At 27.7% G+C, this 26,382-nt stretch overlaps 3 protein-coding genes across 4 annotated transcripts; 1 reads left to right on the forward strand and 2 right to left on the reverse strand.

Annotated features, from left to right (window-relative positions):
• Nucleotides 1–370: 370 nt before the first annotated feature.
• LOC101510727 (uncharacterized) lies at nucleotides 371–2,527 on the forward strand. The gene is made up of 3 exons (XM_004505358.4): nucleotides 371–940; nucleotides 1,078–1,581; nucleotides 1,887–2,527. The coding sequence occupies exons 1-3, from the start codon at nucleotides 502–504 to the stop codon at nucleotides 2,240–2,242; spliced, it is 1,299 nt and encodes a 432-aa protein (XP_004505415.1). The 5' UTR covers nucleotides 371–501; the 3' UTR covers nucleotides 2,243–2,527.
• Nucleotides 2,528–5,153: 2,626 nt separating this feature from the next.
• On the reverse strand, nucleotides 5,154–5,988 carry LOC101500458 (probable calcium-binding protein CML45). Its single transcript, XM_012717172.3, has one exon. It carries the CDS (start codon nucleotides 5,915–5,917, stop codon nucleotides 5,381–5,383), a length of 537 nt encoding a protein of 178 aa, XP_012572626.1. The 5' UTR covers nucleotides 5,918–5,988; the 3' UTR covers nucleotides 5,154–5,380.
• Nucleotides 5,989–14,476: 8,488 nt separating this feature from the next.
• On the reverse strand, nucleotides 14,477–18,015 carry LOC101511051 (cyclic dof factor 1). 2 transcript variants are annotated; one of them, XM_004505359.4, is made up of 2 exons: nucleotides 17,616–18,015; nucleotides 14,477–16,188 (listed from the first exon to the last, which is right to left on the reverse strand). In XM_004505359.4, exons 1-2 carry the CDS (start codon nucleotides 17,742–17,744, stop codon nucleotides 14,920–14,922), a joined length of 1,398 nt encoding a protein of 465 aa, XP_004505416.1. In that variant the 5' UTR covers nucleotides 17,745–18,015; the 3' UTR covers nucleotides 14,477–14,919. The 2 variants fall into 2 exon arrangements, with proteins under 2 accessions (XP_004505416.1, XP_073226603.1); XM_073370502.1 differs by lacking the exon at nucleotides 17,616–18,015 and adding an exon at nucleotides 16,996–17,558.
• Between the last annotated feature and the right edge of the window lie 8,367 nt (nucleotides 18,016–26,382).

The raw sequence follows: 26,382 nt of genomic DNA on the forward strand, positions 1-26,382 counted from the left end.
AATAGGGTGAGTTTTGATGAAGATGACAATGCTTGTTCCGTTGTGTAGCAAATAGCAATAACAAAAACAAAGAAAGTTTTTGGTTTCCTCTTTGTGTTGTTTTTGAAAAGAAAGATATGTCTGTGCCTCTGCACAACCCCAAGTAAGCACCCATCACATTGGTGTCTTTCTTGTCATTTTAGAGAGAGACAGCCTATGACCCTGCAACTGCAACACATCAATCTCACACGTGTGACTCATCTTTTCTTTTCTTTTCTTTTATTTATTATGTTATTAAATTGAAATTAGAATGCCAGTGTCATTGCCTCAGTCTGGACACCTAACTACTTCAATCTCTCTCTCTCTCTCTCTCTCTCTCAAAATTGTAATAAGCACTTTTAGCTGTTTTAAGTCCTTCTTCTTACCACTTCACTACTTGTTTGTCTTTGTCTTCTTAAAACTTTCCTCATTACATCTAATATTCTCTCTTCTTGATATGAGATCAATATATTATCAAAATTAATGAACACATATTCTTCTTCACCTTCAATGGGAATGGTTTATCAAAACATGAGTTCTCTTTCACTTTCTTCCTCCAACAACTATGCTGCTTCTTCTTCATCTCAACATTGCTATCTTTCTAATCAGGGTACTTCTGCTAACTGGTCTTTACCTTTTATGAGGGAATGTTGTGTTACTGAGGAAAACAACAACAGTGATGTTGGGGACGGAAATGCTTCTGATTCTGCTGATGCTGTTGCTGAAAACAGTGACAAAATTATTAACTTTAGTGAAGACAACAACCCTAATGACAGTGGCAAAGAGGTAAATACTGAACATTCTAAACTATGTGCAAGAGGTCATTGGAGACCTGCAGAAGATTCTAAGCTTAAAGAACTTGTTGCTCTTTATGGTCCTCAAAACTGGAATCTCATAGCAGAAAAGCTAGAAGGAAGATCTGGTCTGTCAAAATTTGTAAACTAATGCAAATAAATTTTATCTTTTGTTTCCTTTACTTCTTAACATGCAACTTATCTTTTTTCACTTTTGGGTCCTTTCATTTTTCTTAACTTATTTTGGTTTTTGTATTTTTTGAAGGTAAGAGTTGTAGGTTGAGATGGTTCAACCAGTTGGATCCAAGGATAAATAGAAGAGCTTTTAGTGAAGAAGAGGAAGAAAGGCTAATGCAAGCTCATAGGATTTATGGAAACAAATGGGCCATGATTGCTAGGCTTTTCCCTGGTAGAACAGATAATGCTGTTAAGAATCACTGGCATGTTATAATGGCTAGAAAGTACAGAGAACAATCAAGTGCTTACAGAAGGAGGAGGCTGAACCAATCTGTTTACAGAAGAATGGAAGAAGACAATACAAGTTTTGTCTCTAGAGACTTAGTCACAGGTGGGATAGAACCAATGGCACCACCATACTGTATCACCCTCCCAAATGGAACACTTGGCTTTAACATGGCTACTTTTCCATATTCACCATCCTTTCATGGAGTAGTTGATGCTACCAATGAACCAATTTCAACTAACAAACATGTCCTTACTCCTCCTATTGGCTTGTATTCACAACAGACACCACTTGATTTCTTTTCTGGTATGTCCATATATACAAGCAACAAACATGAGTTCATTTCTTTTCATGCTGCTTTTCCAAGATTTTTTATTCATCATTTTTTTCTTCTGTTTTATATAAGCTTATTAATGTCATTTTCATCTATTTTTTGTTTTATTTATTGCATGTTTGGATTGACAGTTACTAAATCACTTTATCATCTTAATTTTGTCAATGTTACCACAATGATACTGAAATTTAATCAAATTAAATTTAAAGATACACTTTCCTTTAGTTTGAAGAACTATATGGTGCATTTTTGAAAACATTTGAGTTGGATTTTTCAGGAGTTAGGAGAAATGACATGATGGGTGAGTATTATAATAACCAAATGAGATGTTGGGATAGGCCAAATGATTGTTCACATCATCAAACAAATACAAGTTTGTACACTCATTATCCTCCACAATATATCATGCCAATACAAGAAGAAAACAAGAATCACAATAATAACTTTGACAGTTCATCAAAATCCACCACAGCAACAACAAGAAAACCAGTTTCACAGATAATTTTGGGCAGTGAAGTTTCACTATCAACAGTAGCAGAAGAAAGAGAGCAAATCCTGATGATGAGTGATGATGAAGCAGATGGAGATGCAAATCCTCCATTTATTGACTTCCTTGGAGTAGGAGCCACATGATCAAAGTTAGAACCAAAACAAAAAAAAAAGCTGCAAAGCATGAAGGTCTTCCTCACCCCTGAATATATAGGTGGTGTGGTCCAAACATTACTGAGAAAAACCATTCGAGGTAAACAGAAAGGATAGTTGCTTCAGTTTGGTGACTGTGTTACTTGCGTCACTTCTCTTCATATCACCCTATCTCCTCTTTTCTTTTCCCTTTCTTACTCTCCTCATCACATGGGGACCCCCAAACTTAATAACATTAATTCATAATAATATCATTTTATTTTATTACTCTACTCATTTTTATTGTAAATAATCATTTTAGTTTTTAAATGAGTGAGATAATCTCTTTATATATAACTTCTGTGATAAATCAAAAACTGAGAATATCAAACTACTTCATCAAAATTACATTCTTGATACATGTTTAAACATAATTTTGGTACATTTACAGTACCAAAATTATTGTACTTTTTATTTATTAATTGTTTCCTTCTTTCTACATTTAATAATCCTTTTTTCATGTGAAATTTGTCAACTTGTAAAATGAAGATTGAAATGGATGATTTGGATATTTAATGTGTCCCAAGACATTCTATATGTTACTTAGAATATGCTAATTGGATAAGCATAGGAATAGGAAAGGTATTAATTAAAACAATTTAGGATGCAAAAGGACTGAATAGAAAGCATACGTGTAAAAGGTTAGTAAAAGGACAAGGATTGATATTTATTTATAGTCCTTTATTTTTAAGGTTGCTTTTTGGGATTATAAATATGTTTGTTTGATTGAAGTTGCTATTGAAGCAAGGGTTGTTTGACTTTTGGCTTGAGAAAAGGGAGTTTGTGAACTATTTTGAGGGAAGGAGGATAGGAAGGGATGAAGATAGGAAACTGTTGAGAACATCCTTTCCTCATGGGCCTATATGCAATAACTAAGGCATAAATTCAGCAAGTAATGCATTCAAGATGTTGAACTGTTTAACAGCCTCTCATTTCATCGGCAAAATCTTACTCAGAATAAATTAATTCATGCCACTCACATGGGTGCTGTTGCTTTATCCTATAGTAACTGAATTCTTTTTGTGATCCTACACTACTCTTTCATCATAATGTTTATTTCTAAGACATTTCAAACTAGGTAGCTTGGTCAAGTGTAGCATTCATTTCTATTTTTAAAAAAAGATTATAATCGTATTAAACTAGTCAAATCTCAAGGATAAATAGATTATACTTTTAATGACAATATCAACAAAATTTGACTACTGCTTTTAGCTATGTGGATAAAACAATTAACATGTTATGGATGTTTTAATAGTCGTAATCCACCTCTCTTCATACTTGGGAATGTCGAATTGAACATGCAATGCACAAATTAAGGAATGGAAAAACGTCACAATCTTTATAGTATTAAATATTTAAGTGATCGTGTTTGTTGAAAGCAAATGTCATACAACCTCTCTTTAATGTTGTGACCCTACCAAATACCAAAACTTGTTGTGTCAAGTAACATATGCAATCAACTATTATTGATTTGTCAGAACAGCTAGGGTCAAAGTGTTTTGACTGTTGAAAGGGATATTAATGTAGGACAAAAGTTACTTTCGTAGAAAGGCCCAAAGTGGTGCCCACTTGGTCCAATCTTATTGAAAAAAGGCCAGTTGGTTTTGCATCGAAGCCCAATCAGTTTGTTCACTGATATATATATGTGTATGTAAATGTCAATCTTGAAAATAATTTAAATATGTTCACCTACACAAAACTTTGACGGATTTAAATATTTTCTTGTAAAATAAAATTCAAACAGACTATCGTATAAAGTAAAATTCTCTAATGACAGAATAGATTGAAAAGAATTATATCATACAAAATAATTAAAATCAAACCTTATAAAACTATGTTTGCTATGTGGTATTATGTTAATCGATAATTGACGATATTATTAGATCTGATATCATATTAAAACTCTCAAGAATTTGCAGTTGTATGTGAATTTTTGGTTTTAATTATATTATTTCATTTTAAACCAAAAAACTATATTTGCTATGTCTCAATTTGTAATTCACCCTAATTTAGTAGTGGTTTTCATTTTTATTTTTATAGTTTATTATCAGCTTCATCTTTCTATTGTCATACTAGTCTATTTTATTATAATATAGGGCACGTGAATTATTTAAAAGACATTAATACAAAATGTTTTTAAATAAGTTAATAAGTCATAATAAATTACTAAAAACGTCTTATCAGAAATTTTAATAAATAATAAATTAAATTTAAATTATTATTGTTTTTTTTTTTTTATAATGAAGATTAACTATTCTCTATAGTAAGGTGAGATCTATGATTCTATGTTCAAGTCTGTTATCAAAAAATCCAACAAATATAAATGTATGCTTTTTTTTTTCTATTGAAAATATAATTGTATGATTAATCCTTGAGTTAGGAGTTATATTTTAAAATAAATTCAACTAAAAGATAGCAAATTCATTATATCTAAGAATGCAAACACATTAAAGCTTAATAAAAAAATGTATTATTTAGTTATTATATTAGACTTTAGGGTTTCAAGGAGGGATATCTAACTCATAAATAAATAAGATGGCAAACTCAATAAGTGAATTTTTATATTATTTTATGTTGTTTTGCAATGATGTCATAAAATTCAAACCAAAGGAATTGCTAGTCCATACAAATACAAATAATAGACATGTGATAGTGGATTATGGTTTGAAACCAATTTAAAAAATACAAGAAACCAATAGATGCACACAAACCACAAACCTTAACAATAAGTCCCAAAAAAAAACCTTAACAAAACCAGAAAATCAATTTAAACAGGAGCAATATAAAGAGAGTAGAGGAAACGTTGATCACCAAGAACATGGGAGAGAACAATAACAAATCTACTATGAGGAGAAAACAAATCAAAATCAAAATCAATACAATAATAACATTAACAAAATATGTCAAAAATATGTGTTTGTTTTATCCATTATTCTTTAAAAAAAATTGTGGTAGGGTTATATCATTATTAATATTATTATTATTATTATTATTATTATCATACATTAATAACCATTTTACCATATTCCCACCCAAAAAACAAAAAACAGAGAAAGAAAACTTAGGCTGCACAAAAGACTACAGAGTATTTCATCCAAAACTCTGTTCCATCAACTTAACAAACTCATAGTGATCAACTAATTCATCTCCATTTTGATCAACAACGTTAATCATTTTTTGACATTCCACAAAGTCTCTCTGAAATCCCAAACAACACAAAACCCTCTGCAACTCAGTAGCTTCTATAAAGCCATCTTTGTTTTCATCAAACACATTAAATGCTTCCTTCACCTCTTCCAAACTAACCCCATTTTCAAACATATGACTAATTTCTTCTTGATCATCAAACTCCACTATACAATCCTCATCATAATTCACTCTTAATCCCATCTTTTCCATCACAACAATGATTTCATCTTTGCACAATTTCACACCACTTTGAATATTGCAGTTCAAACCCTGCTTCACTAGTTCATAATTATAGTAACTTGTAAGAGTGGCACAATAGTTCCAATTATGGGAAACATAGTTCAACAAAGTGTGCATTTTAAAAATTAAAATTGAGAGAAAATCTTTAATTCTAATATCACAATGGAGAATTCCAAGAAATAAAGATGATCCAAACATATTTAATGTTGCAAGGAATTTGCTCTAATATTGATAATAATAAAAAATCACAAACATGTGGCCTAATAAAGTTTATTGTTGAATATATTGATGTTTGGACTTTGGAGTTAGTTACATATATATACATGACAAATAAAAAAGACCCTTTGGGAGCTTCAAGAAGAAGAGTCAACACATAACGTGTAAAAAGTGGTAAGGTTGTTGTTACTACAACATTGCTGTTATATTTCTCGGAAACAATTAGGTTCAGATTCCATTCGGAATTGCAAGTGGAAATTTCGAATCATAAAGCACGCTGGGATATCTAAATTTTTTTAGGAGAATTCAAATTATTCAATTTATTGTGTTTGAAATAATAAATTTTGAATATAAATGAATTATACGAAGTATTTTATCAAATATAAATAACTTTTAAATACCATCTAAATTTTAAGAATTTCAAATTCTCTATTTATTTTATAATTTATGAATTATAAAATAGTCAATATTTTTTTTTCACATTTGCAATTTTAGTCCTATATGTTCTAAAATTTGCATATTAATCCCAATATATTTTATTTTCTGTAAATTAGTCTCTACAAATTTTTAAAATTTGTCAATTGGTCCTTAAAAATTTGCAAATGGTCCTTCAACTTTTTCAAAATTTCAATTTTGTCCCACATTAATTTTTCAAGTTTGCTTCAAAACTTTTGAAATTTATAAAAACAGTCCAACTTTAAATAATCACTTGTTCAGTCCAAATAACAAAATTTATAAATAAAGAGAATCCAATTGAAACATTTAAATTGTTTAGAATTTTTAATTACTCTATCTAAACACACCATTAATGCAAAAATAAAATTAAGAATGTGCAGTTTACTGTATGCAACTTATTGAAAAAATTATATTAAATTTAATTTATGTTTATAAATTTAACTTGTAAAATGAATAGTGTCACTTTTATTTTATTTTGCAATATAACTATGAATTCATACAAGTAGACAACAACATTAAAAAGAAAAAAGAGGATGAAATGAAAGAGACATTGAGGGAAGGCGAGAAGGATACAAAATATTTTATATTATGCAAAATAGAGAGGGAGAAGAGTGGTTTTTATATAGAGAACGTAGAATTTACATTTTTACTCGATCTTGTAATATTTAATGTCATAAGATTATTTTAGATGTTTGAATTCCTTACGCCAGCTAAAAAAATGCAGTAATAATTGTAAAAATTATTAGATCTATTAACATATTAATATGTTAGTTCCCAAAAATGCAATCAACATATTATTGTTTTAATTATTTTGGTAATTAACATATATTATTATTTGTTTTAATATTTTGTTATTAAATACTTAATTTTAGTTTTTTTATTATTAGTTTAAAGTAAAAAAACTCTATAAAAAGTTATTTCAAATGTCTAAATGTTTATTGGAGTAATATAAAATCATTTGATATATTTTAAATTAGAGAATACTTTAGTTTGTAATATTTTACGGTTAAAATTTAAGATATTTATAAAATTTTAAATTTAATTACAATAAATAAAATTATTTATTCATTTATTTAAATTAAAATGCGAATAATATATATGAATACACACGCAAAAGAGTACGTATATAAAAGTTAATACCAAGAAAGATGCACAAATATAAATATTTGTTTATACTGTGTGTGTGTGACAACAGACTATATATACAAACTCTACTCATTGACATCTTTATTCATGTGCCGCATGTTGAGACGTACACGGTCTATTGATTTGGGAAGATAAACATATAGACGCTGGTGATAGTAGGAACACAATTGGTCCTTGTTTGTGTCTCACGTAACGAAATAGAATGGAAGGTTCTAAAAGTTAAAAGTGGTCTCGTTCCGGAAGAGAATTTGTCCCAGAAACTCCCACGAAATTGGGCAATGGCCTTTGCCCTGCCACTAAGGTTGTCCACAAAATTAAAGTCATTAATCTTTTATAGTATAATAAGGAAATGGAATGGAACTTTGGTTATTGGTTAGTGGTACCAGACTAAAACTGCCACCAATATGACACCTAGAGTAACAGTTTGCTTTTAGAACCACAAATGTCAAAAGGCATATGCAATATATTACAGTGGCTCTCAATTTTCTTTTGAAGTTTTTTATTTACAAACTACTAGTGTAATATTTTGAAAAGAAATTTAAATTTATTTATAAATTTATATTTTGATAAATGTATCTACTGTTGACTAACACTTAAAAAATATTTAAAATTTTAACGATAAGATTTATTGTCTCATGTAAATAGTAATTTATTATTAACATGATGAATTTCAAGAATGAGACAATAATTTGATTGAAACATATTTGAAAAAAACAAGAAAAAACAAATATTTTTTTTTCAAAATTAAAATCGTTCAACCAACATAAATAAGATCAATGTCTCAATCGTAAAGATTATAACAGCTGTAAACTTCTACTTCAAAAAAGTGTAGTTGACCATTATTTGAATTTCAAGTGATTTATAAACATTGATTTGCATTGAATTATATGTTCTCTTGGTGTACCGAAACTCTCGCCCACAAAAGGATCATCACTTGCGACTAACCACAATATGGATCACAATGGACAACAAAGTGAATTCTTTCTTTTTAACTAAAGTATACCAAATTCAAAAAGTTTTTTAATTATTTTCTTCCATATTTGACGGACTCTTCCAATATTTGCTAATTCCAATTTAAATATCACATGTAAAAAATTTAAAATATAAAAAATCATATAATTTATAAAGTTTATCTATCAAAATAGATTTTATCAAATATATAGATGGACATAAATATAAATCCTAAACTTAAAATGAGTAATAAGTAATTAAATATAGTAATGTGAATCACTAATATAAATATATAATTAACTAAAATATCACAAACAAAAATTCTTAACTAAAATATCACAAACAAAAATTCTCAACACTTAAATGTCTAAGTTTAGTAATAAATGTTACTGCAGATATACTAATTAATGTTACGTTGTACAACAATATAATAAGACATGATTTCAATAATTATAAAACTAAATTTTAAAACATAATTGTCACTAGGGATGAGAACAGTCTCTCAGAGTCCTATGGCTTGATCTACTTATGGTCTGGTCTGGCCTATTTAATAAAAAAGTTAGACTCAGACTATTTTTAAAACATATTTATTTAAATAGATCAGAATCAGACTTATAAAAAAGTCTGTTAAGCCTCATAGGTCGGCCTATATATATTTTATTATTTATTAATGTTATTTATTATTAGTATTTGTTAATAATATTATTTCATATTTTAAAGTCTATCAATTAGGTAAACATTCAATAGTCGTTCCATATTCGATAGAGATTCTATATTCAGTAGTCGTTTCATATTTGTTTGAGAGATAATAATTGGTGCATTTATTTTTATTAATAATATTATTTCATATTTTAAAGTCTATCAATTAGGTAAACACTCAGTAGTCGTTCCATATTCGGTAGTCGTTCAATTAGACAGTCATTCAGTAGTCGTTCCATATTTGTTTGAGAGGTAATAACTGGTGCATTTATTTCAGAAAAAAATTTATTCTTTGAAATCAAAAATTATTTTTTAGGGTTTAAATGATGTTTATTTCAGATTTTTTAAAAATCATTTTGTTAGAAAAATCATTTTTGGATTAATATATATAGATATGTAAAATATTACATTTAAATGTTTTAATGTTAATAAAACTTTTAAATAGACTTTCAGGCCAGACTCAACTTTCACTAAGAAACCGAAGAGGTATAATAAAAAATTGAACATTTTCTCAATGCAATAAAGAAGTATAAAATTTTGAAGAAAAAAAAAACACTCTTATAAAGTTATAGTGAAAAAAATATCTAAATAAATAAGTCTTTCACAATTTTTTTTCTCCATAAAATAATTGGTATAAAGCAGCATTTCTAAAACAATGTTCTTTTCCAAAGTATTATCAACAATATATCAATAATATGTAGTAGTGCAACTTTCAAAAAACATATTACACAAATACTAATAATAATAATAAAAATTAACAAAATAAAAAAAGAAATAACAATGAAATGGTTTCTACTAATAGAAAGACTAACTTAAGTTAAACATTCTCATGACAAATCTCAAACTTGTCATAATATAAACTTTGATTTATTTTAATGTATGGATTGCATTCTTTTTTTAATAATAATCTTAAAAATAACCTAATACATTTTTTAAAAGAATGGCTAACATCTTTGCATGCATTTGTTGTTATACGGTTATAGTGTTAATTTTTCCAACTTTCACTAAAAAATAATTTAAATAAAAATTGAAATAGATTTTTAGATTAATTAATTAAGGATTTTTTTTTTTTTAAGAAACGATTGCATACCTTTTGTTTTGATACCTGCACAAGTTTTTATTTGTACAATTTTCAATAATAGAATATCAATATTCCTAAAAAATAATAAAATATCAATCAATTTGAAATTAATAATTATTTATATATTATACATTAATTAGATTAATAATATTTGTCAACAAATGATGTTAAATATATTATTATATATAGATTATATATTAATTAATATTAATATATTTTTTATTAAAATATTAATTAATATATATATTATACTATTATATAGAAGTTGCATTTGAAAGAATGAAAGGGTGTAAAAAAACCTCACAATAACTATAATGATTTATAGAATAGTACACATGCAATAGTTTCTACTAATAGAAATTAGTTTAGATTAAACACTCTCTTTAAGTTTAAGTAACAAATGTCACACTTACCATAAAACAAACTTTGCTTTATTATTATGTATTGATAGATGTTTTCTATAATCAAAAAACAGAATTTGAATTTATGACTACTTAAATTAAGGTGTCTAAATTTATTATTCTTCACTAAATTTATTAGATTTATAAGATACAATAGTTGAAGTTCGAACACCCGACCACTTATTTAAGATTTCATAGTCTCTCACAATGAGATGAAGCCCATATATACAAAATTGTCAAGATTCTCAGACTAAAGAGTCTACATAGACTCATGAAGGGCTGATAGACTTGACTTGTAATATTTTATGAATAATAAAAAAATGACATTAAAAATTTCTTGTAAATGACATATATATATATATATATATAATAGAATACTAATTAGCATTAAAATAATTCAACATTGAAATTTCAAACTCCATAAATAAATTTGTTCCAAAAAAATTCATAATAATGTTGTTCTAAAAAACTGACACAAGAAAGAACAACTAAAATAATAGAAACAATGCATCACAAACAAGAAAATAAATGAAACATAAAAAAAGCACAACGCAAACAGATGTGTTGAAGGCCGAACGCAAAAGCACAACGCAAGAGACGCACAAGCAGAACACCTAACGCGAGAATGTAGAATGTGAGAAGCAGAATGCGAGTGAGGAGCAAAAACACACAACACATAACAATGAGATGAAAGAGAAAGTGAAATCAACAAAGAATTCTAAGAGCAAGTCAACTCATAACTCGGTAAAATCTACGAGTTGACTGGTGCTATTAAATTTCTTTGCATTTTCTCCCTTCATCTTTTAACTTTTACTTTACGGATCTAAAACATGATCTGTGGACCACGTGCGATGTTGGTTAATGCTAGAATCAGCAATAATATAATTATTTTTTGAAATCACATTAATTAATGCTTTTAAACTAGATTCTGACCCACATATTTAGGAATTTAGAATGTCCTCTTCCCCATGTTTACCACAATTTAATTAATGAAACCCAAAATCAGTATATCCTACAGACATTTAGAGCTCAAACAGAATTATAGGCCATTGCTAATAAAAGCACAAAAAAATACCACAAAAAATTGCCAAAAATGTTTAAGAGTGCCAGGTTGCAACAGACAGAAAGGCAATTAAATTGAGTAATTGCATCACATGAAATGGGCCCCTCAATAACAACATGTCTACAAAATTTGTGGCCTTATTTTTCTTATATGCAAAATACGTGGCCTTATGTCCTTGATAGAAACTATGGAATATCAATGTGCTTCTTCCATGACTCTCATTTCAGAGACACTTGTAGACCAACTGAACTTGACAATTACCAATTTCCTTATAAACAAATAGAAGATAAAAGTCGCTTTAATAAGCCTATAATCGGTCATGCTAGCGAACTAATTAAAAGTAAAGAAGAAAGAAAGCTAGGAATAATAAATAAAATAAGAAAAAGATAAAGTTGGGTAGCTTTATTTTGTCTTTCTAATTTTGGATTCTATTATAAATGTTTGGACTTTTGTGACACTTTTTTATTCAAGTTTATCCGCACAAAGTTACTAATGGGCCAAAATGCTTACCAACTTTAATTTTTTTGTTAATAAATAATAAAAATTTGATCGTACTAATTTTAAGTTTTGTGTTGCCTGATAAATCAAACAAGCACCAATCGATGGAAAGCTAATTGCATTAAGGTGTCTAAACATGAGAAGCCGAATAGTAGGGTCTATGGTTTATTCTAGGTCATGTCAAATCATACCATATTTTTTTTAAAGAGAATACCAATTTTTTCAGAAACTATATTATCCAAAAAAGAAAGGATACTGACCACATAATTTTTATCAAATCTATCAAACCTATCTATTTAATTAAATATTAACAAATTAGTATTATAATACTTCATTAATTTAACGTTAAGAGAGGAATTATTTTAAAATAAATATAATTTTTTAAATTTTATCATAATTTTAATTATTTTATATTAATTATATTTTTCATTTATTAATATGTATATTTGTTTCAAAATATTAATTTTACTTAATATTGATGACGGCGTAAATCTCATAATAATTAATAAGATAAATTTAAAAAATTATTATTATTATTATTATTATTATTATTATTATTATTTTATTTTAATATATTACTATATTTTTAAACACATATTAAATATACTAACAGATCATATCAGATTTTTAAAATTGTTAAATCACATATATCAAATAAGTTTATAACAGATAATAAAGTAAACTTAGACTTTATTATTTTTACCACGTTAGACATTAAGGTGTATTTTAAAACATGTAACTAATAAGTATTCATATAAAAAAATCAAAATTACAAATATTATTAAAAAAATAAAATTTTCAGATACTATTAAAAAAATTCAAAATTACAAAATATTATGGATATAGAATTATCTTTATCAATAATTGTACTTTATATTATATTCTTTGATGTGTACCAGAACTTTAGATTACTCTGGACCACTATTCTTTTCTAATTTATTTAGATTTATTTAGGATATGGCAAGTAGAGCCATGATTACTATGTCCTTTAAAATGTGGTTTCTCCCGAATGAAAAGGACAGAATAAGTTTTATCGAACGAATATCTCCGAAGAGGATTATACACCATGTTTATTAACTAAGAAAATGGAAGAAAAAAAATCTAATAGCACATTAATATCTTTAGTGGTCCAAGTGTCCCACCCTTCAACTTGATTTAATATATGTCGATGAAATTAAGGGCAGGACAAGTTGTTTTGTTTATTTCTTGGTTTTTTTCTCTTACGATATATCTCTAATTGAAAAGTTGTAGGAAAGTGAAGTTATAGTAATGTACCACCATGAATGGGGTATCCCACTAACGAAAAGTTGGCATATTACTGCATCAAGACCTAACTTTCTGTTGCTCTGTCTACAAGACTGAAAATGACCTTCATAGATATATAATCATTTTAAATAATACCAAATTATCTTAATTAATACTCCATGTACTCATCATTATTAACAAAAGATTTCTGTATAATCAATATTTAACTAACTTTACTATATTCAATGTTATTTTTCATGATATACCTTTATTTAAGTAAAATTTTATTCTCGACTATCCTTCAACAATAAATATTATTAAAGGTAATTTTGAAAATGCGCGCATATATATATATATATTTAAACAACAATATCGACTATACTTAATTTTTTTTATTAAATATGATGTTAGTTTTGCTTATATTGGAGACAAAAGACCAAAATTGTAAAGGAAAAGATAATAAAGTGACGAAAGTGTTTCGATCAAATTGTCATTTCTTTATTTACCAAGTGTGGCAACTGTTTATTAGCTTTTCGTTTTTATGTTTTTATTATTTATTGAATTAAATAACGAATAGTGGGGGATTAACAAATGATATTTTTTCTTTTTAATTTTTTAAATGATTAATATATATTTTTTCCCTTTCCACCTTGAGCCTTTGGTTTGTAAATACTTTTTGATATGAATTATATATTTTGATTTTGAATTAAGCTTCTTTGAATTTTTTGTTAAAAGATAAACGCTTAACAATCATGCTATATGGTACCATACTCCCATGAAAATTTATGTATGTATGTGAATCTTGCACATCACCAAGGCACAGACTCATTTAGTGACATATTTGAAACTAGCTGAGCAGAAAACATGATGAAACTAGCTATTACAAGATAATGGTGGAGAAATACACATGCAAGTTGATATTTGTGAAATTATATGTAAATAGTATATTAGTTTGCAACAACAAAAATCTGACATTTCCTTTCTGAATAAGGGAACAGACAAACAGCAAAAAAAAATCACATATATATCATAATCCTTTTGAGACTAACATTATTGTAGTAGAGAATCTCCAAAATGCTTCCAATGAAGACTTAAAACAAGTTTATTCTAAACAATTGGATTTTAGCCTAAGAAAGTAAGAAATATTATTTCCTTTCTCTTTTTTCATCTTGCTTTCTTTGTCTCCCATATATATATCTGTACATCGAGATATTTACTAAACATATTATCTAAAAATCTGCAGCAGAAACACCTGTTCACTTACACATGCTCAAGATAGCAGCTACTGAGACTAAACTGCTAAAGTACAACACTGTTGTCCAATGAATCTTGCATGGAGGTTGGTCAACTATACTTCCTTTTGAGAATAAAGATCAAGATCACTTGTCAAAAGAATGAGGTTGCATCAAAATGAAAATCTGATGTAGCTAAATGCAATTCCCAATTAGGTTTGTTCATGGAAGGTACGCGACCGTGATAAAGCTGCAGGGTTGGCATACATCAGCGTCGATGCTGCTGCTTCAACCGAGTGATTCTTATCCTTTCCCTTGGACTGAAATGCATTGAACATGGTTCCTCCATTTATAGAATTCGCCTTGTCGTTATTGATTCCAAGTTTTGACCATAATGAACTCTTTGCGGCTTCACTTGGGTCATCAAATCTAAGTGTTTTGGGGATCAAAACGCTGCTTTCGGTATTACTGTGTTCTTGATCGTGTTTTTCGTTCTGTGGTGTAATTATGTTTCCATCCCTTGAGTGTTTCCCTAAAGTTGGTGAGTATGGGATAGATCTATGAAGAGAGTCACAGTGGTTAACAGAAGAAGTACTTTGTGGTGAGATACATGATATATTCCATGAAGGTGGCATGCAACCAAAATATGGAGGTGGAGTATAGAATGCTAATGGATAACTTGGTGGACAAAATGTAGGAGGAGGAATCGCAGGGTTCCATGGATAAGGCAAAAGGGTACTCGGAATATATTGCAATTGAGGAGGGAAACCGTCAACTCTTTTATCCATTGATCCATTTGAGCCAGTGTGGTCTTTCCTCTCTGACAAAGTTGGAGTTGTAATCGAGTGATCGTTTTCTCCACCATAGGAAACAAAAGTATTTGGCTCGGTTGCGTGATGAAACACATTTGGCATGCGGTTTTGGTGTCTCTCGGCAATGTTCAATACAGAAGCCATGGTATTACAAAGCGGCGAATCTGAATCAAACGCCAAGACAGCTGCTCCATTTCCCAAAACAGAATTGTGTAATCCATTAGGGGAACTAAGTTTAGCTGCCTCTGGAATCATCAGATGTCGATAATGCGAGGTAGACGGGTTCTTGTTCTTGCGGCGACCAGCCCCAACTGGGACATTTCTCATTGTTCCTCCTGCAGTCCAATATCGTTGACAATTTTTACAAAAATGACGGGGCTGGTTGACATTGTAATTGTTGAAGTAACAGAATTTGGTTTCCATGCTATTACATCGCGGGCATGGAACCACTTTATCAGGTTTCTTTAGAGTTTTTTCTTCGGAAACACTAGTCTCGCTTTGTTCTCCATTTGTAGAAGATTTTGGTAATGAACTTTCGGTTTCAGCTGAGGGAGTCTTTGGAGGATTCTCAAGTATGGCTGAAGATGTTGTGGGAGATTTTAAATCCTCTGTGGTTTGTTGTGAGGCATCGTCATCTTGTACTGTGGTGAGTTCTTTCCTTGATGGTTCCTAAAACAATGAACACGATTACGATGAGAAATACTACTTTACTATAGACACACAGAAGAAATTACAAAGAAGTGAACTCAGAATCTTTATAGATACCAATTTACTATAGACGCACAGAAGAAATTACAAAGAAGTGAACTCAGAATCTCTATAAATGTAAAGTAAAAAAAAAAAAGTATTATCTTTTAAACACCAAAACATATTGTATATTAAGATTGATATTGCTAATCTAGAATATTTATATGTTACCTATATGTAGCATACAATTTTAACATGAGGCACATTAAGATATGTTTTATGAAAATACATCAGACTGTGATTATTGTCAAAATTGATTATATTTTTCTTTAATTTAGTGACTCTGGCTCCACATATATGGATCCTCATAGAAGTTTTAAGCACAAATTGGAAGGTTAGTGAAAATCTTTGAAAAATTATCTATCCTTTTCCAAGTTTAGCATGAAAATACCCTGAGATTTAAAGTGAGACTAGAGTAATAAGTACGGTAGGAGACAACAGTTTGGCGGATCATTGCATCAAAAGCTACAATTCAAACAACTAATCTATGGTATCTGTAAATTTTATACCAATAATAGTATGCACGAACAGAAATCCAAGAAAGTTCCAAAATATAAGGAGAAAGAAATTTAAAAAAAAAAGGATAAAATTTTTAAAAGAAATATTCTATAAACAATTATTTTTGTTATATTAAGGTCACAGATCATTTGAACAATTCTTATTTTGATATAGAATAGTATTAAGGACTTGAATATGTACAAAAGTGTCAAACCAAAACAGTTTAGTTACAATTGAAATCCATGGCATGAAAAGCAACTTGATAAGAATTTAATGAAGTATGAAATCCAATAAAACATCATCAAGGCAATGAAATAGTCATAGAACTTCTGTGATGCTACAAGAAAACCAGTGACAAAATAATGCATAAAAGAGGTTTTTAATTTTGTCTAATTTTATTATCAACTGACTTGTGATAATATTTTCTAAATATGATCAGTAAAATTAGAAAACTAATAACTTTTGAGCACCAAAGCAAAATAATCGAATAAGAAATAGAATTGAAAAAAACCCAAGCAAAGCAAGGTAAACCACACAATATATTCAATTCAATATTATTATATGCTAAAAACTTATATTCCAGAATAGATTCGATCCAACTTCGTTGATGTGAACAACAGAACGAATTGGTGCCACAATTTTTTTTTTAAATAAAATAAAATATTCAAAGAAAAAAAAAACTCAAGGTAGCCATTGATAATTGCAGCAAGGTCTCAATTCAATTCAATTGAAAGCATAACAAAAATTTGAACAAACCCATTAACAATTATGCGATTGAGAAAAATGGGTTGGAATTGGATTTACAAAAAGACACGATTTTTTCAATTTTCAGAAACCCTCATGGCACGTACCTCAGGTTCGTGTTGTATTGCAGAGTTCAATTGTGTCGGAGAAGAAGGAGAGGAAGAGTCATTGGGATTCAGTGGAAGCGAAATTGTTCTCCCAAAAAGCTTTATCGCAGAGTCTTTAATCTCTGTCATTACTCTGTGAAGATTTGAATCAGGTTTTGAGTTTCAGGAATATCTATCTGACTTATCTGTTTTCTCTGTTACACTCTTTTCAGAGGAAAAAAAAATGGGGGAAAAATAATGAGGAGGAATATATAGAAGTTGCTGTTGAAGTATTCAGTAACTTTTAATTTTAATTCGTATGAAAAAATGGGATAATAATATATATAGTGATTGATGATGGATCAAAGAGAGAGAGAGAGAGAGAGAGAGAGAGAGAGAGAGAGAAGGAGGGAAGATATATGTGAAGTGGTTTGAAGGTTTAATTTAATTTAATTTAATTTAGTATAGAGAAAAAAGTGGGTAAGAGAAAATTGGGTGCCACTTCAGCAAAAGAGAGAAAATTGTGAGCCACAAATTGTTGTGGCCTGAATGAGAAAGAGATCTTGGAGTGCAGTTGGATTCCCCCACATAGCTTGTAAAGATAGTGCTGTTCTGTCCAATCCCTTTTTCCTCCCTGTCAGCAACTTTCAATTTTTTTATTTGCCTTTTTGCCTATTACTCTTTTCAACTCTTTTGTGGTCAAATTTTATCCCACCTTCTTCTCTATTTGACTCTGACTTTTTCTTTTCTTTTTTCTTTTTTGCTTATTTCATCATCGACATCTTAATCATAATCTTACTATGACTGTCAAGAAAAAATAGTTTCTTCATTGCATGTGTCTTTGGATGTGAGAAAATATATTTCCACCACACATGCAAACGTGCACTAAGTGTATGTTTTTTCCTTGCACATCTAATTTGCTAGTTTCACATTCTAATATAGAGATAAATGAGAAGCTACAATTTGTAGAGGTGTAGATAGAATTCAAAGATTTTGCTTGTTTAAGTTTGATTTGAAACTGGCGAAAACCAAAAAACTCTATCATACTTGTTTTTATTTGCATTAGATTAAAGAAAATTTTACAGAATGCCACTTTGATTATGATGGAAATGTATCTATTTTTTTTAGGAGGTTGATAGCCATTATCTGACTCTAACATCTTCCTGTTTTCTACTTGGTGTTTGTGACGATTTCTTATGAAAACTTTTAAAATTTGGACCAATTTATCCACGCATTATTTTTATTTGGGCCTATTATTGGCCCAAAATGTAGAAAGAAAAAAAAGACAGAAGGTAAAAGAAAAGTAAAATAAAAATGAAAGAAAACTAATCTCACAACAAAGTTAATAGTTCATGAAATATCAACTTGCTTTTAAGGTTTATCTTTATACTAAGTTCAAAACAGAACAAATATATTGTCTTGTCTATGGAAAATAAATAATAATTGTTCTCTTTAGAACTTCAAAATTTCAACATTCATAAATCCATAGAATAATATTTTTATTGAGATCAAAATAAAATTTAATTGCTAACCACATTCAAGATGATTTTGTCTAAAAAAACCATTTTAGTTGGTTTAAACTCATAGGATTTCATTTTTTCCAATCAAATACATCAAATGAGGCATGTTGCAGTAATCGTATTAAGTCCATTAACTTTTCTCAAATTACAAATTATAAAAGTGGCTAATAAAATGTTTCATTTTTTTGGTGATAAGCATCAGACTAGATCAGCCCCTGTTTATATATGAGCGGAAATTCTCTATTTCTTAAAATAAATGGACATAACCATTATTCCATTATTATATGGTTTTGATGTTTATATAAAGATAGTTCAATATATTAGTGTGGTGTTGAATCTCACAAATTTGTAGACTACGCCACTATGGTCTATGGTTGCTACTTGCAATTTGCGAATGGTCAAAGATCATTAGCGATAGGATTAAAGTTAGAAGAGGTGTTTTTTCCTAACATTATATTTCGAAGTCAATGAATAAGCTTTTGCAAGTTTTTTTCTTCTATTAATATCATCATTAAATCTTCGGGAAATTGTTATTACAAAAAATTTGGTGAAAAAATATTCGACATTAAAAAAGCATACATGTAACTACAGGTGAAAATAGCCATTGCGAGTTACAAGAGTTTATAGTTTAGTCTATGCTAGATTTTTTTAAGAAAAATAATGATATAGTTTAAAGAGATCAGATTAAAGGTCATATTTTCTTTTTAGTTTTATCAAACTGACCTATTTGTATTGAATCATTAATTTATTGATATTTTCTATAGTTTAAATATACCAGCGTAGACCGACTTTTGACACATTTAAACATGTTTTTATAAATTAGATTACATAAATGACATATAAAGTTAAAATTTATAAAATTTGCGTTAAATATCAAAATAAAAATATAATCTCATTTATTTATTAATTAACTTGTTAGTTTATCTAAAAATAAGTTAAATACATATTTAATTTAAGAAGTTATTAACAAATATGTCTTTAAGGATGCTAACAAACAATACTAGATTTTCCAAAAGGCTATAATCAAGCTTAAAAATAACTCACGAGAGGTAAGGTTTAAGTCTTGATTTTTTTATTAGATCAAGTTTGAATCTTGTAAAATATAGTCCGAGTTATCTTATTTTAACTCCTACATGTAATCAATGGTTGACTCATGCGGTTATTTTAGCGATGAACAAATCATTTAAAGAGAATTCAAATTTAAATAATATCTAAAATAATCTTTGAGCAAACTCTATGTATCTTTAGGTTGAACTCTATCTTACAAATTGGAGGGTTAAAGAAAAAAAAAACATGCATGATTAATTACATGTGAGTAGGTACTAGTGATTTTGTAATGTTATTTGTAGCGATGAGTATAATGTAAACATTAATAAAATAAAATAAAAGTTGTGAAGTATAAATTGGAGAAGGAAGTAATAAAAAGGTAATGAATTTGAAAAATGAAGAGTGGTGGGCATGAGCATGCTTGCCATGGCAGAAGGAAACAATTACATGCTAGGACTAATGTACTATTTAGCATTTAGCAGCATAGTAAAGCATAAACAAAGAAAAACAAGCTGTTAGGACATGACTTCCAATACAAATTGTCACATCTTCATAATTTTTGAACTTCAAGCACCACAACTTAAATATTTTTAGCCGACATGAGAAGATATATAATGGAGAAGGACATTTTCCCATTTATTGGATATACGTAGTAGTGGCTGGTGGGGCTGTAGGATTATGGGACTTAGAGTTGGAAAGGTGTCAAGAAAGAAAATAATTGGCTTGGATATTAATCTATGCAACCACTTAGAAAATTATATAAGAAGTGACATTTCCTCATGTTCTTGTGGGTTGTACCCAAGATTCTTTACGTTTTGAAAATAATTCAAAATTTAGTTAACAAGGTTTGTATAAAATATCCAAAATTTCGATAAAATTAAAATTGAGTTTTTTCAGAAATTTAGACACTATATGTGTTAGTATGTTTTACTCTATTTTGCAACATCAGAATTAGTGAAATTTATTTGTTAGACTTGAGTGATCCATTTGAAGGTTTAAGAGCTTGTGCATTTCACAAAAAATTACATTATTCTTCGATTTTGTTGTTGTGTGTTTTCTAGATGTTTTTGGAAAATTCAATTTTAGATTTTTTCGAAATGTACATTCTAAAAACTCAAAATTTTGGTTAATTTTAATCTTCAAAAAAGTTTAAATTTTTATTTTTGAAATATATATTTTTTATTTCAAAAGTCTCACAAATAAAACATTAACAGTTGAGTTTTTTTTGATGTTCAAGAGAGCTTGATTAATAAAAGAAAAATTATTTTTAGACATTCTTACGTCCACTGTACTATATTTTTTGGAGAGAAAATAAATAGCGAGATCTAAATTGGATAATGAATGAAATATACCGGTGATGTGATAAAAAAATATAAAAAATATAAAATAAAAATGAAATGTTATATATATAAAAAATATTTAAATTTTCAAATATCATTTTTAATTAAAAAAAAGAAAAGAGAGATTTATAAAAAAAATATAAAAAAAAAAAGTGAAGACAGCGAACTAAAAAGTACGGTAAAAAATAAGCACTTTGAAAATCACACATTCCTTTTGCTGATTAATGTTGTTGGGCTAGGCTTCCTTCTCCTTCTGTATATTGGGCTGGGTGTCCCTCATATATCAATTTCTCCCTCCCTTTTTGAGAATCACCATGTATCTTCCCAAGTGGATTTCCTTTAGGACCAAGTTTATTCCATTGGAACTAAAAAAATTGGTACTTTTGTATTTCCTATACTTAGTTCTCTCACTTCCACGTTTTTTTTTCTTCATTTAATTACCTTATATTTTTATTTTCATTTAATTTTATGGAACACAATGTATTTTCTACCCTTCTTATTTTTTCAATATTAATTTTGTAATTAACTATTTAAGATAATTTTGTTCATTTGAAAAATTAGTTAGAAGTTTCTTGTGTCTTGACACTAATCTTATTCGTTAATATATAAGAATATTTGTTGTGTAGTTTGAATTAGTTTTGAAATAAACAAATAAGATACAGTCTAATCCAATTAAATATAATTTATATTGTATCAATTTTTAATTGATGCAAATTATAATTATAAATAATTCTATTAGTATTAATTTTAGAAACCAACTGTAAATAAATAGGTTTGATATTTCTAAAAAAATAAATAGTTTTGATGTAAAATATGCACTATAAAAATTGGGGGACAGGGAAGAATATCCATACTTTTCACAGTTGAAATATAGGGTATATTCATAAAATGTTTCTCATTTAAAAAATTGTTTGAAGTCATTTTGCTTTTTGAGATGATTAATTTTTAAACAAGAGATAAACTCTTATGCCACTTGTTGAACAAACAGTTCCAAAAGCAAGAGGAAGAGTGAGTTGTGCCCTTTTAAAAACTATGATAAATAAGCGTTTAATATATAAATCAATTAAAAGCGGAATAAATAAATTCTAGTAAATTAAATTGCAACACAATAAATAAAATGACATAAAATAAGTAATAGAAATATAAATGAATGAAATCAAATTGTATATATAGTATGATAGAAAGTAACTGACTGAAATAATAAATGGCTAAAAATAAATGACAGTAAATTAAATGATATAAATAAATTACATTAAATGGTAAAAAGTAAATGATAGTTATTATATGATAGTTATTATAGTTCAATCACAAAATATATAGTGACTTACTTACTCATGTCCCCAAGGTAACTCACCAATGAATTTTAAAAATTAAAAGTTTTTTAGACAATTTCAGCCTAAAATACATTTATAATTGAAGAAAACACTATTAATTAAGGTCATTAAATTCGAGTTTTTAAATATATTTGATTTGTTTATGTAAATTTGTTAAATTTACCTCATATTAAAATTAATTTATAAAAGATATATAATTTTATAATACCATAAATTCATTAATATATAGTTCAAATTCTACTTAACTATAAAATAAAAATATACAAAAATCACCATACTCATAAACTACTATCAAATTAAACTAAGAAAATTATATTACCTTTCGAAACTCGTCAGTTGTTCGTAACTTATCGGTCGTTCATGGTGACAGTGAAGATAAAGTAGCATGCACGTTTAAAGCAAGAAGAAGATAATGATTCATTTGAGGTTGAGAATAAACGTTAGTCGAAAACATGTTGGAGAAGAGTGGAAAAAAGAGAGAATTTTTGAATTGGACTTAAAAAATTTGATCTCTTTTAAAATTAAGATAAAATCGATGTATTTTTTGAATTCATCCGAATTTAATGTAAATTTATAAATTCAACCGTATTAATTCGGTGTTTAAAACAAATTTTTTTATTTTCAAACCTACCATTGAATAAATGCATTTTTTTTGCATATAAATACATAAACTAGTACAAATTTATATACTAATACGCAATTTTGATAATTTACTCTCCACGCAAATAATGAGATGTGATTTCTCTTTATGCAAAATCATCCAATCTCTCTTTGAATACCTTAAGATGGTACCAAAAAAATATAAAATAAAAGAAATAGAGAATGCACTCAATAGTGTAGATAGCATCTCTCTTTGGATACCTATGTATTAGATTTATTCGATGTCATTGATTTTTTAGTCTTATGTTAATTTATTCATAAAATATTTGACATTTCTTTATAGTAAAAACATCTTGGTTTAAATATAATTTTAGTTATTTATTCTTTAGATAATATTCATTTTAGTATTTTATTATTATTATTATTATTATTATTATTATTATTATTATTATTATTATTATTATATTAGTTTTTATTATTAATTTTTTATAAGTAATGTATTTTAGTCTTTTTCACCTTCACAATAAAAGTTATAACATCCTCCGATCATTGTAATATCTTCTACCAATTGTCAATATGTGTTTACATTAATATTCTTATAAAAAATATCAATTTAATTGAATAATAGACATGTACTTGAAAAAATTCTATTTGCATGCTCCACAATTGATATAAACTCTTTGAAGTGAATGACATTTATCAAAATTCTTTGTATCTATGTTTTTGTTTTTATTTTGTCGTTGTTAAATTTGTTCATTTAATTTTATAATTGATATAATATTAGACCTAAATAATTTATGACAATTATCATACAACTGTTTTAAAATAATTATGTTGAAAAAGATTAATATTCATTATTTATAAAAGATAAAAGGCGAAAATAAATTATAAAAAAATAACCAAAATATATATTTAATAAAAGATAAAAAATCAAAAGTATATTTATGCAATTTGTAGCTGATCTATCTTTTTGTCTTTCGAACTAGCAAATCTGTTTCTCTTCTCTTAGCTAACCTTGAGAAAAGAGAACAGTAGTTCACAACAATAAAAGAAAAGAAATGATAAAAATTGGAAATTATCACATGTCTTTCATAAAATTGATTTTAGTCAAATATAAAAGCTACATAGAGTAGCTTCGATTACAATCAATTTTAGAAAGAAGAATCACATTTATAATTGAGTGCCAAACATCCCTCCAATACAATGAATAAATCCTCAACAAGGGACTTAATGGAACACTTAGTATACATTAATTTAGCAATCTAACTAAGTTTCTTAAAAATTTGTTATAGGATATAAACAAAAATTCCTTTATGAAAAAAAAAAACATTTAAAAAGGAAAATAAGGAGTACTAGTGATCTTACCTGAAATATTACCTAGTGATGACATATTGCTCACGACATTATGTGTAACAGTGTAAGTAACCATGTTTGAAATAATGCAATTTCTATGATAAGCTTCAATTATTCTTTAGTGGGATGTTGACAAGTTACTTTTGTTTCTCTTTAATATTTGTGATTCTTGAGTCCACATACCTTCTTCTCTGCTTTTGGATTAGTGAGATCTATCTTAATGGGTCCGTTAAAAGAATAATAATTGATTAGGCAAACTTTGGTTAAATGACTTTTGATTCACCGGACCTTCTCCTACTGATCTTATAAAAATATACCGATAGGTCCCTTTGGAATCTCCTTTACTTGTTTTGGAATATATTAAAGTAAGAAAGGAGCTTCAAGTACATCATGCAGTATATGTTAAAGAGAAAAATAAAAGGTTCTTCAATATCTCTTTTCTTCTTTACTTGTTTTTCACAAATTTGGGCCACACACAACAAATACATGTCATCATATAATAATATTCCTTTCTTTGAGTATCAACAAAGTCTACCACTAAGCAATTGTATATTTTTCAAGACATAATTAGTAGCATAGCATTGGCATATATATTCTTGCAGAGGAACTCCCCGTGCACTTGCTGGACCCACCAACATATACTTTCCCTAAGAAAATATATTTAAGAATTTTTTTAACATTTCTTTATTTTTCTAAAAACAAAACATTTTCTAAAAGTAAAATACAAACGTTGTTTTCAAATGCTGAAAAAATTTAGTCCGTCAAATAATTACCTATGGTTAATAGAGGTGTCTCTGGATTAGGTTATGTTGGTTTTGACAAAATTTGATATCCGACCCAATTAATTATTTTTATATTGGATTAAGTTCTAAACCCGTATTTTTTTTTTATTTAACCTGAATCGAACCGATCCGATCAAGAACGGATTGAATTGGGTTGGATTGACGGATTATACATAAATAATAACTTTTTTTTTTTTTTACAAGAAAATATATTGAATGAAAATATATTTAATACTTGAATGTCTCAAAAACTATAAAATTTCAATCACATGATTCAATTCTTTAAAAAATCATCAACCTTTCACAAAAAAAAAAAATCAACAACAATAAATCAATTAAATATAAAAATTCATCAATTCTAAGTAATGTCAACTTCAAGTACAATCACTTAACAAGTTCCTTAAAGTATGGAAGGAAACAATTGAGAATCTACAAAAACAAATATTAATAATAAAAGTGAGAAGATAAAGAAGGAGAAATAATAAATAATTAAAATATGCATTAAACAAAGTAATAACAAGTACCTTAAGATGTAGTAGTGATTGTGTTAAGCAATAATATTTAAATAAATAGTATTTAACTCAAACATTAAATTGCTCTTTTGAAAGAGAGCAAAAATTAGATACGAATTTTATGAGTAGGGATATACGAGATTATAAGGTCAAAACAAATTTAATGCTAAATTGCGAGAAAAACTCATTATTTAGCCTAGACGCATGAACACTTTGCATCAACATTTCATATAAAAATCAGTTATTAATAATATTTTATTATAATTAATTTTTATAAAAATCATAACTAGTTATGATTTT

The sequence above is a fragment of the Cicer arietinum genome, chromosome 6 (assembly GCF_000331145.2).
Source record: "Cicer arietinum cultivar CDC Frontier isolate Library 1 chromosome 6, Cicar.CDCFrontier_v2.0, whole genome shotgun sequence".
NCBI lineage: Eukaryota > Viridiplantae > Streptophyta > Magnoliopsida > Fabales > Fabaceae > Cicer > Cicer arietinum.